Raw genomic sequence first — 16,628 nt, 5'->3', positions numbered from 1 at the left:
GTCCAAACTAAAGGTATATTATTTTCTTTTTATATAGATATTATCAGGTCATAATATCTATATATACGAATATTTGATATATGAACTAATAACTAGAGAATGAAAAATAATCTTCACTAGAAGCATCGCAGATTTTGAAAGATGCAGAGGTGTTCCATTCATAAGAGACACGACAGCGTGAAATTGAATTTGAAAAAAACGACTTGCATATTGCCTTGTCCGTCACTTGTAATAACTGCTTTAAGTGTCCTAACAAAAAGAGTCGATCTAAAAAATGCACCAAGACGCGCAAACTGGATATACTGATGTTTTCACTGTAAAACATCCTAAAATGAATATGCAATTTTTTTAAGGGAATTTTAGAATAAAAGTCTAGTTTTTATATGTTGCATACACCGAAATGCATTGACGTAACAATTAGACAAAGCAATCGTAGATACAAATACTATTGTTATGTCCGTATTCAATCATATCCCAACCTTGAATTCCGATAATTAGCCTGAAACCTTTCACTAATTGTTCGTTATTGTTTCGTTTTCAAATTTGATTACATTGATATTTTCAAAAGATTTTTTTAATGAAAATGTCGACATATATAAATAAAATACATTTGTACTCCTTCCACCTATGGATTGAAGTCAAAACACTTTGTTCAGTGCACGGAGCACAACAATTAGTGCTGGAAACAGACAAATCAGCATTTTGATTGGTTTATTTCGGAGTAGAAATACATAAAATTGACTCCAAAATTGTATGACTTCGAAGCCTGAGATAGGATGAGTATTAAATAGATAACTCAAATATATTACCATACAATGGATTAAAGTAAAGCAATAATATTTCAAATATATATATTTTATTTCAATTTAAATAAACAAACGTTTTCTTTTGAATCAAATAATACAAATAATGTAAATAAATCACAATTTTATGAATAAGTGTTTTTACAATAAGCACATAAAAAAATAAAGATATAAATGATAAGAGCTCCTCATTGCATGATAGAGTTAGGAAGAAACCTGAGTTAAAATTTAACAATCGGAATAATTAAATCGGTATCACAGCTAGAAAAGGTTTAAAAATCATAGATTGCTAGTCAGTGTTGTGATTAATGAATGTCTGTACAATTGCCAATCTGATTTTATCTGCAGGTTATTCTGAAATGCTTCATCTTCAGGATAAGGTTGAACCTGATGTCGAATCAACTTCTTCACCTTTTCGTTTGCATGTTTCATGAAAAATTCTTTAGATAGCATAATGCATTCAGCACCACGGCTTACCTGAAAGAAAAAAATCATATCCATATCAATTAGTGTTTTTATGCTTTAGAATGATTTAAGTTTATGTGGATTTTATTTATTCTTTGACTCTGGAGCGTACCTAAACACTCTTGGTGCTAAAACACACGCATGTAACGTGCGCGTTTGATTCGGTTTCATCCGTGTATATAGCATACCTATTTTCTGTGTTAATATGTATTCACAAAAATAAAGTTTATTTTCTTTACGAGCGAAGAAAACAAGGACAGTTATCACCTGAACATTATCCAGAAAAGTTAAATATGCGTTCAATGCATGCATGCAAAATGTGTAAAATCATTGAAATCAGGTGAAATTTCAAAAATGTGTTCAATCAGTTCAAAATTTTCGATTAGAAAGTTAAATAGATGAAAAACAAACTGCATAATACTAAGGTTATATCTAATGTACTTTTATAGAATATAAGCATTCTAGTATATGTAAGTCCGAGAATTTGAACAAATAATTGAAGGTTATAAACTGTTATTAAGTTTGCTTTATTCAGAACATAAACTTACCAAGCTAACAACTGTATTTGTCCTTTCTGAATCAGTATCAAATTCTATAGTTTCTAAACCCTGTAACAATTTTGAGATTACTTAAAAGTTATCTTAGTATATTCAATTTTCAGTTCACCGCCGCCAAGAAGCTATTGCCAGTTCAACGTCATTTATTTTCAATATAACAAGAGAAGAGAACAAATGTCACTACAACACAGGGCCTTTTACTTGTACTTTCACGATAGCGGTTGACAATGACTTTAATTTCATCAAATGTAGGTAACTTCAACATACTAATAAACAATTTTTAACTGTAACGGTAGGAGTTCGTACCCAGCATGTCGATTCTTAAATTGACAGGACTATCATTTTTGCTGCCGAGGGTCGGTATTTGAATGAGTATTCTAAAGCGTATGATTCAGTTTCAATAAAAGTACGTAAAACAACGGACTTTAACAAACACAGTGATATAGGTTGTTGTATATTATTGTCGATAAACAAAAACGCATTGAATAATATAGAATGGAAAACTCCAATATCACTGTCACCACAACATTAATAATTGCCGTTAAGAAATAACATGCTATCTGCAAATCAAAGAAAGTATAAAAAAAAAACTAGACAAAATGACACGCAACTGAGGTAACTTCTTTAGGTAAAATCCATAATAATTGACAAAATCGGACGATATCAAACACTAGCGTGGATAACAAATATCATATTACTGACTTGGTACAGGCACTTTCCAAGAAAAATGGTGGATTAACCCTGGTTTTATAACTAGGAAAAATTCCTCTTGTACAAGTGTGGTACTTGGTAGTGTAGATTTTGGCCCAAAACACTACTGAGAAAGAATGCCGAAAAACTAGAAAGGATATCGGTAAATTTTCAGGCAACTTGCTAGGTAAATACCCAAATTGCACTTATATAAATTTTGCAACTTTTTAGCTTCATTAAATGTATATTCTTTCCTTTTTTGTTAGTATTAAAGTGTATGACACATCTTTTTCTCTTAATCACTCAATTATTAGTTAAAAGAATGGTAACTCTAACTTACAAATGCATCTCTTGGTTTAAGAGCTTCAACTTGAACATATACTGCTGGCAGTTTTCCTGTTGATAGTTCTTTCGGTTCTGGTACAGGTTTTGGAGGCCTGCATTTCTCTGGTATGACGTAGTTCTGTTTTGGTCTTTTCACTGCCTAAACATTAGAACAAAAATTTATCAGACTATTGTTTATCACATGCTGCCACTTAAATGCTGTATTTATAGACTATTAAAATGTAGTATTTTATGAGGTACAAGCACGAGCAGTATGAACGCTAATGATTTATGTAAAGTTTTATTAATTTAAAATGTTTTGCAGGAAAAACCTCAAACACAATAGCCAGTAGAAAAATTTTTACATTATGTTAAAATTAATTTTAGTTATTTCCTTTCTAATGTCTCTTTGGTATCACACATATGTAGTAATAGTTTGTTAAGTATGAACATTCCAGAGGTGCAGATAAGCAAAAGCGCTTCTGACCGAAAATAAAGTCATGTGTTACTTTCTTGAGCACGTTTCAGACATTGTTTTGTTTTTGTATGCGCTTTTCATAAATAATATTTAAACAAATTCAATAAATGCTGCTACTTATCATAGGTTTGTACAGTTTACAGGCTTAACGCCGGTGTCAGAAGTGAAACAATTCGGTCACCAGGTTTTAATGGGTTTATGGGTTCAATATTTGATTTTCTGTGTTATGATTTGTAAACACTTAACTGTCTTTTTAATCTTTCGTGTTTTGGAAATTCTTTTCACATTCTTTTTTTTTCTTACTGTAGAAGTACAGTAAATTTTTGTTGATATGTATACTTCAAACAATCAATTCAAATACATACAAAATGAGCTTTTAAAGTGGTGGGATTCTTTGAGTATTGATCTTTTGAAAATGTATGTGCTTCTGGTGCCTTATGTTCCTCCATTGGTGGACTGTTTTCTTCATTCTGTAAAGATATTTAACAAAATCATCAAAGAAACCAAGTTTGTTATTATATACGACATATACTACTAGTAAGCGTTTCATCTAACGTGGATTGAACACTTCACAATACTTATAAAACAGGAAGCAGCATGAACTCGATTTCGTGTTAAGCACATTGTCATATCGAGGACTTTTATAGCCGATTATGGGGTATGGACTCTGTGCATTGTTGAAGGCTGTACGGTGTCGTATAGCTGTTTATGTCTGTATCATTTTGGTCTCTTTTGGACAGTTGTCTCATTGGCAATCATACCACATCTTCTTTTTTATATTGTCATTTAAATATCAGATCACAAGAAGTAGATGTAGGATGGATCCAGAAAAAAGCTCACACTTTACATTTTGTAGTAAATAAGTTGCTAACTTAATATGATGTCATTATGTTAATCAGTCATTGTGAAACGTGTTGCGAAAACGTGTTCTACCTCTTCAGATTATCCCAAGTTTAATTGAACTTATTCAGTACATTTAGAGGAGTAGATATATCAAAAAAAAGAAGAACACGAAAATCGGACATCAAGTTGTCATTCAATTGTTTCAGTTTTCAGAATAATTGATGATCTTGTATTTATTTGACTATTAATGTTGTACAAAACCACAGTATCATCTCTTAGAATTCGTGGGGAAAATGTTACAAAATTTAAACGTGAATATTCAGCTGTCCAAAAACATACTGAATTATGGACTTTCCAGATTGTTTTCTTCCTTGAAAACTTTGAATATCGGAAAACTATAATAAACATTAGTTGTCTATATGTCATGGTTCTAGAAGATCCGTTCATCATTGACAAAATGTTAAATTGACAAAAAAATGACAAAGATTCTTTAAAAGGATCATACCTCTTCTTTCACTGGAGCAGATTTTGATCGTCGTTTTCTTCTTAGGCCAGTATCAATCTTGGCTTCTAAAATGGATGATAATTGTGTAATTAAAATTGTTGCATTGTGTTATATTGTCATTCCATATACATCAAATGAGAACAATTTATAAAAGATTCACCTAATCCAACTAATTCGAGCATTGAATATTACAGGATCGCAAAAATTAAAAAGATTACTTTTTAAATTAATGAGAACATAACAAATTATTACAAATGAGAGGTATATTACCGATGTTCAAAATATCATATATCCATTTAAAAAATAAAAAAACGATAGAGAAATCAAATAAATTAATTCCAAAAGAGCGAGACCTTGCATTCCGGTCATAAATAAAGACAACGGTAGTATACCGCTGTTAAAAATTCATAAATCGATAGAGAAAAAACAAATCCGGGTTACAAACTAAAACCGAGGGAAACGTATCAAATATAAGAGAACTACGACACAACACCGAATTGTAAAACACACAGAAACGAACTATAATGTAACAATGGCCATTTTCCTTACCTGGTGGGTTGAACCTGGTTGTGTTGCATGCTAAACCTCCCGCTTTAATGGCAGTGTTGATTTAAACATCAAAATGACAACATTACACGACAGGGTTACAATAAACAAATGGGAAAAATATATAGGACAGAGAAACAAACGAATAATAGCCATCAAACGGTAGCAGGTTAAAAAATATTTTTATATGCCAGACGCGCGTCTATGAACTATACTCTGAAATCAGAGTACACAATTTCTGCTCGAATTATCAAATTCATAAAAGATTTTTGAGTTTGAGTACTATAATCGAACTGGGCCTCTACGACGGACGAGACGACAGGATAAAATAAGGCCACAGCATTTTACTGATGTTCAAATCTCGTCAATCGATTGGGAAGGCACAAAACATGAAAACAAATAATATCTAAGGGAATCACATGAACCCAAATATGAGCGGGATTGGATTGAGTGCGCGGTAAAAATGTCTCCTTGTGTACATCATCGGTCATGTGAATTCATAGGCAAAATGTCATAAACAAAAATAAGACTCAATCGATCAAATTATAGGTCAGACGGACGACCACATTGAAGATAAAAGACCAAAAACATACCGCTGGTCAGATAAGGTATTAATATTGGTCAAGCAAATCTTGTGAAAAAATTTTCAGATGTTCTTCCGTGTTACTTTTGTCGAGAATACTGCCAGAGTTACGTTGTGTTTTGCCTTATGTACCTAGGGTTGACAATAGTGCATGACTTAGCCTAAGTTCTCCTAAATATATGAAGTAAACGTTAAACAGTATAACAATAGATGAGTGTCCCCGATATTTATGGTGCTGTAACCAAAGGATTCAAGAATATTGGGAAATCGAAGAAAATAAGTACTGTTAAAAGTAGTGCATAGACGAGACTTTTATGAACATCTGCTTTCGGTAGTATCTCAAGTTATATTTGATTTATGAGATGTAAACACGCATTCTTATGTTGCTTAATATAGAGTGAACGTGAAATTATTTATTTATTTAATTTTTTGTGGTCGAGAAGGTTCTGTATGAAAACTGATTCGTATTAGCACAAAAACCAGTCGATCCATGGTGGATTTACAAGCTTCTCTATATTTGACGAGTAGAAATACTGTCTTCTGCAGGTGGAATGCAATTCAATGAATGCAAGATATTTTCTCACATAGGCTTTCTGACACTGAAAGTTATTTTTTGGGAAGGAAGAATAAGGTTGTTGGACAATTTTGAAACACTATTATTATTTGATTGTTATTTACCTTTGATTAACCCTGGCAATTTTGGTATCGACGGATCTTTGTCTGCGTTTTGTCTAGTGTTAAATCCAAGTCTAGGTGTTACACCTTTGAGCTGTTTCAGAACTTGGCAGAACCCCTGAAAAAAAGGGCAGGGAATACGTTGAGAACATAAAATATGGAAAGATGCACATACACAAATAACGTTTTGATACATTTGCAAGATTCTGTAGATATATGAGGTTTTTTTCAATTTTTTTTTTTATAGCTAACGTTAAACTTTTTTAAAATCGAGGGTTCCAAGAAAAATAATATAAAATATGAAAGATAAATCAAATCTTTAACACTTAATCATCTTCAGAAATATTCAATCCAAGAATATTTAAGCTGTATGAAAGAGGCACGAAAGATACTATAGGAATAAACGCGGTAAATAGTTGAATTCGATAGGTCACATTCGTGTGAAAAGGGAAGTAGATTGCGACATACCTAACATATCTGATATTATCTGTGAAAACGTTATTCCATAACGGTCAACCAACTCGTGATGGCGTCCGAAAAATTGCATGATAAAAGCAATACAATTTTCGATTTTGATTATAGAATACAGATATATAAGTTAATGCAATTATTTCTAGATTTGGTATTGAAATGTTATCACAGATAAACGGTTGTTTGTTTGTTTGAAATGTTCTTTAAAGTATGACCATAAAGAAAAACATCATTAGTTTAATGAAGGTCATATCAAGGTAACAATCACAAACGGCGGAAATTAAAAATAAATACATTAGGAGCTTCAATACACATTAGTTTACATAATTTGTTCTTATATTCAAGACTTACCGATTTCACAACATATATCCATTCGTTAAAAGTGCTGTCTTTCACAATAACAACATTTCGTCTAAAATTTGAAAAACAAATAAGAAATTAAATATTTAAGCACAGTCTTTGATTTTTCCCGTATTAATGGTTGAAATTCTTGTCAAATATAATGACATTTTATTGTTGTGTTTCTATTATGTCTTTGTTCTCCTCTTATATTTGATGCGTTTCCCTCAGTTTTAGTTTGTAACACGGAACTGTTTTTTTCTCAATCGATTTATGAATTTCGAACAGCGGTATACTACTGTTGCCTTTATTTTATACTAAATATTACACTAAATTAACAGAAATAAAATTTAAACAATATTGAATAAAATTTTATCAACGAATGCCTGAAGTTACTAAATCAAACTTCAAACATTCATATTGATGTCATACATATAAAATGATCTAAAGTGCGTAACCATCGCATAAACTCGCTATGTGTATCTTCACTTACTTGAAAAAGTGCAGCAAACATTTTTCTGGATGTTCCAATAAATTTTCAATAGGCCAGTCTTTCATAAAGTCGCACTGACTGAATAGGGAAGAAAACAAATTATATTTAATTAATATGCATGAACGGTAACTGATAAAATGTTCAATCTTTAAAATAAATGCAGCATATCTTCATATGAATAAATCGAGTTGTCGTAAATACATCAATGTGACATCAACAGAACGACCAAGTTTTAATATAGTATACTCAAGTTTTTGTGTATTGATCATATCAGCTCCAACTGAGTTTTGTACCGATTTTTCTAAGATTTTGTGGTAGGTACGGTGGACGTAGGTGTAGTAAATGTCATCTCTTAAGAACTGAGAGATAAAAACGAGAATCAAGATTTGAATGTAGCTTTCAATAACACATCACACTGCGTGCATTCAGATGCAAATACATTGTAAAGATCCGTCCTATGCAGTATATATTGCTGCGGTTAAAATATTGATTTTAATATAAACAAATATCGCTTTTTTATATTGAAATATTCAAACTATTCACGTGACTCAAACAATGTTAAAAAAAACATATAGTTTTAACAAATCGTCCAATCAAAAAGTACACTCAATACAATATATCATTGATGTATTATAGCAATTAAGACAACAATATATCATTGACTATTAAAAACAATGTTGACAAACTTTAAAGATGTGTTGGATGTTTTTTCTGTTTGTTTTGTTCACACATCAATGTAATTGAATTTAATGCGACTGTCAGTCAAGTGAAAGCTTTAATCCACCATTTTCCACATACGAAAATGCCTGTACAAAGGATAGGACAATTGTTTTCCATATGTTTGATGTGTTTGTGCTTTACATTTTGCCATTTGATTAGGGACATTCCGTTTTGAGTTTTCCTCGAAGTTCAGTATTTTTGTGATTTAACTTTTTTCTATACTAGATATTTCCTTGTAACAAATTACTATTATGAATTGTTATATTTTCTAGTACGATATTTCCTTCTGTTTTACCTTCATCTTTAAATCACAGCATCATAGACTGCTTAAGGCGTTTTAATTATTTTTCTTTTATATATTTACGTATGAATTCATGGAGAGTTAATTATATTACAAAATGGATTGGTAAAGTGTTTGTGGATATAAAGCAACATTCAAATCTTTACTTAAGATCAAGACGAAAGAGAGGAAAACATTCAACTATGTAAAGGTTTTAATTAAAATATTGTAATCAAATAAATTAACAGCCTATGAAATAACAAATATCCGGTTCGTCTCCATATAATCAATATAAAAGAACGATTATCTATCCTAATAACAATATAATCTTACAGTTCTTCTAAGATAAAATCCTCAATACTTCCTGTCAGGAATATATTATATACTTTGCACTTCGATAAACTATAAAAACTGGTGTCAACTACTTTAATATTTTGAACTTAGGATAACATTTGGTTGAGAATCTTCAAACTGAAGATAATAGTGTGAAGAATGTTCTTGTTGTGTTTAACCACTTCCCATTTCACCACAAATGTGACATACTAAATTGGACACTTTATCGGGTTTGTAATAACATGAGCAACACGACGGGTTCCACATGTGGAGCAGAATCAGCTTTCCCTTCTAGAGGATTCTTCGTGTTGCTTAGTCTTTAGTTTTCTATCTTGTGTATTGTGTACTTTTATCTATCTGTTTGTCCTTTTATTATTTAGCCATGGGGTTTGCAGTTTATTTTCGATCTTTGAGTTTGACTATTCTCGTCCTTCATTTATAAAAATCACGAAATAGTCTCGAGCGAAATTTGGCTTTGTGTGAAAATTGACATGAACTCATGCTTTTATATTTGTCGATATATAAAATTTGGTTTGAAGTAACTACAACTGATTATTAACGAAATCATTTTAACCATATGGAATTATAATGACAAACTTATTCTGATTACGTTTACTTAGTGGTAACAAGTTAATTAACTAATATATCGAACTCTGAGGAAAAATTTAAACGAAGTCCGTAGTCAAATGGCAAAATCAAAAGATCAAACACATCAAACGAAGGGATACCAACTGTCATATCCCTGACTTGGTACAGGCATTTTCATATGGTCGATAAAACCTTGTATTGTAGCTAGTTAAACCTCTCATTTGTATGACAGTCGCATAAAATTCCATTTAATTGACAACGATGTGTGTGAACAAAACAAACAGACATAAAAGGTAAAAATGTGCACAAAAAACGATGCATATTATTTTATTTCATATTTACTACTATTAAGTTATGTGTATGCGTCGCATTAACAATTGTGCACTTTTGTCCATTGTGCTATAATCGCAATTATGATCCCAGAACACAGGTATTTCGTAGTGCATTTTTTTTTTATCAAAAAATGCAAATCACTGCTTAAACTAACAATTCATGCCCCAAATTTATTTGCGATTTATGTCATTCCAGAGCGTATTGTTTGCATAGAATATAAAAAAATACATTTTTCATACAATGTAAATTCTAGGGACTTTTTTTTCAACCAACGATAAATGTTTTCTCGATGAAGGTAAATCCAGAAAAGCGCTTCGGACGCAAGAAAATTATTAAACTTATTGTCTACAATTTTTTTCCCGGACATTAGTGTTGGACCCCATTTTTTCAAAATTTATAAAAAAAAATTACAAACAACATCATGTAAGCGTATCTACCTTATGAACTTAATGTGATCAGGAATATCGTCAGGTCCCTCTCCACTCATAAAGATATCAAAGAAATCTGCTCGTCCAATGGTAAGTAACTGTACAGTTCCTTGGCTAGTTACTGTAGCTGTGCGTCTGGAGTGATGTAACAAGGCAAGTTCCTAAAGACATAAAAAAAATTAGTTTAAATATCAACATATCTGGAAGGATACTTCAAATGAGCTGTGTTTCCTGACGTGTTTTACTTTAAAAGTTACCCAGAGACATATTGAGGAACTCAATGTTCATTTTATGAGATGAGGTCCTATGCATGAGCTCGGGTTTATGATGAATCATAACTCTGTTTATTATTAAGTGTGGCGTTTCCATATCTTTTGAGATAATTAGTCCTTGATCTACTTCTATATTCCAAATACGTTAATAAATTAGATACTTACCTTAATTGGCATACTTTTAAAAAGCTGCCGAAGTTCTTATATTTCAAAGATTAGTTTAAGTAAAATGAGTTTAATTACTTTTATTGGTGATTGTCTGAAATAGTTTATAACAATTTTCCATGTATATTTTTTATCAAAACGATTACAATAGATCGTAGATTATACATAATTCATACTTACTCCAAAGCTCATTCCTTTTCTCATTATTGTTGCTGTTTTGACAAAGGAAGCACCAGTTTTAGGGTTTGTAAGAAGTAATGTGACAACAGCTGTAAAAATATAGAAGTTTTAAAAAATTGTTAAAATGTAAACTTTTAGTTATTCATTTGACAGTAGAATGCTTATACTACATAAATTTAGGCTGATTTTGACAATACAATGCACATATATTGGGTACTAGCACCATCACTGGTATTAAAGAGATAATAGTAACTGCAATTACGATTATCCCAATATGGCGACGGTAGATATAGGTAAAATCTTTACACTCGTTTTTCTTAAATGTAGCATGTATTTGTCAATAGTTACTCAGCTGCAAGGTTTATCTATACCATTTCATCATATTTGAATCGTAACGGTGCACTGGAATTGTCTAATCGCTGTGAAAATAGCCGTTGAAAAATTCGGGATGATAATCGTAACTCGGAAAAAAGATAATCGTAATTATGTATCTAAAAATAAAAAAGATAATCGTAACTGGAAACTGTTTTATTAATATTGACACTAAAAACGTAAATCTGATAGCATATTATGAAATTATGGCGATGAATTATTTACGAAACGTACCAACATCTTATGACATTTCTTTTTATGCATATATAATTATGAAAACAGCTACATACTAGTATATCATACAATTGGAAGGGTGAACAAGCTTCAAGAAATTTGGAAATGGGAAAACACGAACTTTGTTAATTTACAGAAATTTCCAAACACTAGGTAAGCCACAAAATATGTGAATGAGCGATGGAAATTATGATACATGATAATAATTGTCAGGCGACACGCATGTGTCACCTTATATCAGATTTCTGATTAAGACAGTAAACAAAAATTAATTTCTGAAGTAAATAGTAAATATAGTTAATATTGTTTAAATTCATTTATTGCAGGTGGTTATATGTGCTATTTCTGCCCCCGGTGATTTAATTCTAGAACATACCCTATTATGCCATAACGAAGTAGGAAAGACATTTAGTATTCGTCAAAAACCGTTTGACGAGAAATTAGTGGCTACAGTTTTCATGTCACTTCGATCATTTTTCATGGATGATATCATAACTTAAAAGCTATGATGAACAAGGGAAAACTTTGAAAACTGTGTTTTACAGTGTCATTTCGGAGTCTCTTATAGCTGAATATGCGGTATGGGCTTTGTTCATTGTTGAAGACCGTACGATACCTATATTTGTTAATGATGAGTCCTGTCGGTCTCTTCTGGAAAGTTGTCTCATTGGCAAACATACCACATCTTCTTATTTATATTGGCTACTTCATGACTGTCACTGAACTTGAATTTCAGTATCTCAGGTATAAACTATAAAAAAAAATCAAATTTAAATCTGAATTATGATAATATGACATCCTTAAAACATTTAATGCTATATAATTACATTAGATGTATGTTTCATTATAATACGTTATTCTGATTGGCTAATTGCACATCACATGTTATTCCGTAAGCAGTTGCATGAGACAATAACATTTCATTCATGATGACACGAGGTCCCACAATAAAGTGCACAGGTGAATTTAAAAATTTAACTTCATGAAAATTGTGTTTTTATAATCCTAGCTAAAAAATGTAATTATAAGTATTGAATGCTTCTTTTTGTAACTTTATAGGGTTGTAAAAGCGTTGACCGTGCGTACATTTTTAGAATGAAGCGCTTCCGCGCTTCATACAAAATGTACTTCGGTCAACGCTTTTACACCCCAGTAAGTTTACAAAAAGAAGCATTCAATTCTTAAATAAGATTAGAGAAAGATTGGCCCTACATGGGATTCTTTGTGTATTATGAAATTAAGTAACGTGGAGTTCATTGACAAACATGGATTTGTGTTCTTTTATAGTTTGGCCAAAAGCCCGAAAATCAAGAAATAAAATTGATGTGGCTTTAAATTTTCTTACAAGAAATACTTATTCAAAGAATGACTGCAAAATTGAGAATAATTGAATAACCCATATTCCGCAAAATAAGAAACAAACTTATTAAAAATTCATAAATACTCGGTATATGAAAAATATGCTGCATACATATGCATGGAAGATATTGTAGAGAAAAATATTGAAGGTACTAAACAAGGAACATTTTTGTATTTGCATGCTGGCCATATAAGTCGTACTTTTGTATTAAATTACATTTTTAACACACAAAATACCATTGAAATGCTGAAAGACACATTTATTATGTTTCAGTTACTATTATCCGATTAAGAAAATTACGATTATCAAAGAAGAAAAATACCATAGAGTTACGATTATCATCCCGAATTTTTCAACGGCTATTTTCACAGCGCTTAGACAATTCCAGTGCACCGTTACGATTCAAATATGATGTAATGGTATAGATAAACCATGCAGCTGAGTAACTATTGACAAAAGCATGCTACATGTAAGAAAAATGAGTGTAAAGATTTTACCTATATCTATCGTCGCCATATTGGGATAATCGTAATTGCAGTTACCATTATCTCTTTAATACCAGTGACCATTAAGGCATGCTAAATTACTAAAATCATCACAATACAAGCATTTTAGGTTAATTTTAGACGGTTTTCGTGTAAAACGAAAGTTGCCGCATTCGTGTTCATCCTTAATATTGAAATGTAAGCTGTATTTTATGAAAATACATAACATATATAAAGGTTGAGGATGAACACGGATGCGGCCACTTTCATTTTTGACAAAAACCATGTAAAAAATGATATTTCTCTGCATATTTGGTAGATTTTTCATATTTCAGCTTGAATCTGTGCGTTTTTTATGACTAAATCAGTTTAAATCTTACACATAAACTTATTGATTGAAATAAAATAGACACTTAAGTGTTTAAAAGTGGTCTAAATCTTTTGTCAGATGAACGTGAAATTTGAGGCCAAAATCGGTCCTTAACGGACCTACTCCTTTAAAAAAAGGGATTAAACCTTGCTATCCAAAACACACTATCAATTTAAAATAATGCAATTGTTCTTTGTATTGACGATTAAAAGGTATTAGCATACGTTTTTTTCATTTTTTAATGATTAATGAATTTATTGATAATACTGTTGAAATTATTTTAAAATATTGCTATTGTCTGCTTTCATGGATGGATCAGAGGAGACGAAGTATGACAAAACATTCACTTCTTTACACCGATGTGAAGATATTTAAATGTGACGACAACAAAGTATTGTAATTCTAAATTCTACATTTGAAAAATAGTCAAACACGTACACAAGGGCCAAACTCGGGACCAAACAATACTGTCCTTGTTCATCTTTGTAAAAGAGTTGGTTTGAACTGAGGTCCAAAATGCATATATATCAAAATAGCCTGGTAGGACAAGAGTGACCTGACAAGACAGGTGTTCGCTTAATATAGATTTACTGAATAGTTTTGAACAGCGGTATACTACTTAAATTTGCTTTCATTTGCTGTATAAAAAACTGAAAGAAAACAAGTTCTAATGAAATCGCATGCATGAAGTCTAAACGGAAAGATATATTGTATGCTTCGACTAAGTAGGTGTACTTTACTACTCATGCACCAACAGTCATTTCAATCCAGACTCATTCATAATTGTAGCTATGGGTCACACATCAAAAACGGTATTCTCCATATAACAAGAAAATGCTGGTATCTTTGATTTAAACATCCGACCACTAATTTATTCATATCGACATTGTGTTTGCAGTTTTATGAGCACATTTTCTTTCAGTTAAACTTTTTTTAACGTTCAGCAAGTCCACTCTCATGATAGCCTCCGTCTTATGTGTCTTCGTAATCGGTTTCCTAAAAATATGCGCGGTTTAAACAGATACCTGCCAATAGCTTTATTGGCTACTTACCTTGTCCGGAAAGAATAAAATAAAAGTTTTCTGCAAAATGTCCCTGACGAATTATAATCCTTTTTGGTGGTACTCTGAAATAAATGTATTCATTTGTTCAAATATTTTTAATGTATGAATTTTGTTTTCATTCATCGAATCCATTCCATCAATACGGAGGGATTTCAGGCTTAACCTATAAACCATATTTTGTAACATTAAGTAGTCTTACACAGTTAACAATCTTGCCCATTGGTCAGTATAAACATTAAACTTTTTTCATTAATTGATTTTATGATATAAGAATCATTTATAAAAGCTGTCCTTATTTTAATATATTGAAGAGATATTTATGGTGTAAATGCGCAATAGACGTGTATAGATACTCACAATTCGAACCAGGCTACTGACGCCAGCTTTTCTTGCATATGAAGTGGATATTCAGCAAACGATCGAAGACTTTGTAGTCCAAACATTGCCTGAAATTAGGCATATTTTATTTTGATAAACTTTTTAGGATAATCCTGTTAAAAATTAGCATTGTTTACATGCAAAACTAATTTAGACAATTCCAATTATAACTTTTCATTCTGTCATAGATAGATATAGAAAGATGTGGTATGAGTGTTATAATGAGACTACTCTCCATCCATGTAATGATTTATACAAGTAAACCATTATAGGTTAAGGTACGGTCTTCAACATGGAGCTTTGGCTCACACCGAACAGCAAGTTAGATATAAAGGGCCCAAAATTACTAGTGTAAAACCATTCAAACGGGAAAACCAACGGTCTAATCTACATGTATATAAAAACAAAAAACGAGAAACGAGAAAAACTGATGAACCACATAAACAGACGACAAGTCAACCACTGTACGTCAAATTCCTGAATTAGAACAGGTGGAAGCAATTGCAGCGGGATTAAACGTTTTAATGGTACCAAACCTTCTCCTTTTTCTGAAACAAAATATAACATCACAACATATAAAAGACAGTCATTTATAAAAATCGGTAAATAATGGGCTCACAAAACAAAAGGTCTTACAATAGCTGTCCCCGTTTTGTACAAAAATATACATATTATTTCCGGATTGTATTCAAATAAAGAATATATATTAAATAGTTAAATTTTATTTATTGCCATTGGAGTTGAAGGTTTAAATCTTACATGATTGGTAACGAATAAGCTATATATTTTATCAAAATTGGCTTAAAGAGCTTAAAGAGTGAAATTGGTTCTGCCTAATTGAATGTTCGAGGCATGAAATTGGATTTCAGGAATCTAACTATACAAAAAATGACAGACTTAGCGTATCTAATTTTTAAGCTTGTTTTTTTTAAATTTTGATGTTAGAGAGTGTGTTGATCTTTGTTTTTATCGCCTCATATTCATAACCAACTTGTTCACCTACTAACAAACAAATCGTTGAGAATTATTGAAACTTCCAACGTTTCAAAAAAAATTAAAAAAATTACTTAGGCTTTTCTACCTCAGGAATAGATTACCTTAGCTGCATATAGCAAAACTTTTAGGAACTTTTGGTCGTCAATGCTCTTCCACTTCGTACTTTATTTGACCTTTTTGATATTTTTATCAGAGTGTCCCTGATGAGTCCTTTGCAGACGCAACGTGTGTCTGGCGTAAATATAAAATTTCTATCCTTGTATTTATGATGAGTTTATTTCCGATGTTAAACTGAGAA

General features: G+C 31.4%; 1 protein-coding gene across 2 annotated transcripts in view; it reads right to left on the bottom strand.

Annotated features, from left to right (window-relative positions):
• Nucleotides 1-932: 932 nt before the first annotated feature.
• The window catches only part of LOC134701878 (cyclic nucleotide-binding domain-containing protein 2-like), a 35,309-nt gene continuing 19,613 nt past the window's right edge, over nucleotides 933-16,628 (bottom strand). For both annotated transcript variants that reach the window (XM_063562989.1, XM_063562988.1), the window contains exons 6-17: nucleotides 15,314-15,402; nucleotides 14,945-15,018; nucleotides 11,072-11,160; nucleotides 10,464-10,615; nucleotides 7,773-7,850; nucleotides 7,292-7,352; nucleotides 6,473-6,587; nucleotides 4,666-4,730; nucleotides 3,683-3,787; nucleotides 2,856-2,999; nucleotides 1,817-1,876; nucleotides 933-1,280 (exon numbers count right to left, since the gene is read on the bottom strand). In XM_063562989.1, the coding sequence (XP_063419059.1) occupies nucleotides 1,083-1,280; nucleotides 1,817-1,876; nucleotides 2,856-2,999; nucleotides 3,683-3,787; nucleotides 4,666-4,730; nucleotides 6,473-6,587; nucleotides 7,292-7,352; nucleotides 7,773-7,850; nucleotides 10,464-10,615; nucleotides 11,072-11,160; nucleotides 14,945-15,018; nucleotides 15,314-15,402 (1,230 nt within the window). In that variant the 3' untranslated portion in view covers nucleotides 933-1,082. The remainder of the gene's footprint in view (nucleotides 1,281-1,816; nucleotides 1,877-2,855; nucleotides 3,000-3,682; nucleotides 3,788-4,665; nucleotides 4,731-6,472; nucleotides 6,588-7,291; nucleotides 7,353-7,772; nucleotides 7,851-10,463; nucleotides 10,616-11,071; nucleotides 11,161-14,944; nucleotides 15,019-15,313; nucleotides 15,403-16,628) is intronic.

This window comes from Mytilus trossulus, unplaced genomic scaffold (genome assembly GCF_036588685.1).
Source record: "Mytilus trossulus isolate FHL-02 unplaced genomic scaffold, PNRI_Mtr1.1.1.hap1 h1tg000360l__unscaffolded, whole genome shotgun sequence".
Taxonomy (NCBI): domain Eukaryota; kingdom Metazoa; phylum Mollusca; class Bivalvia; order Mytilida; family Mytilidae; genus Mytilus; species Mytilus trossulus.
This window is presented reverse-complemented; position numbering and strand designations above follow the sequence as displayed.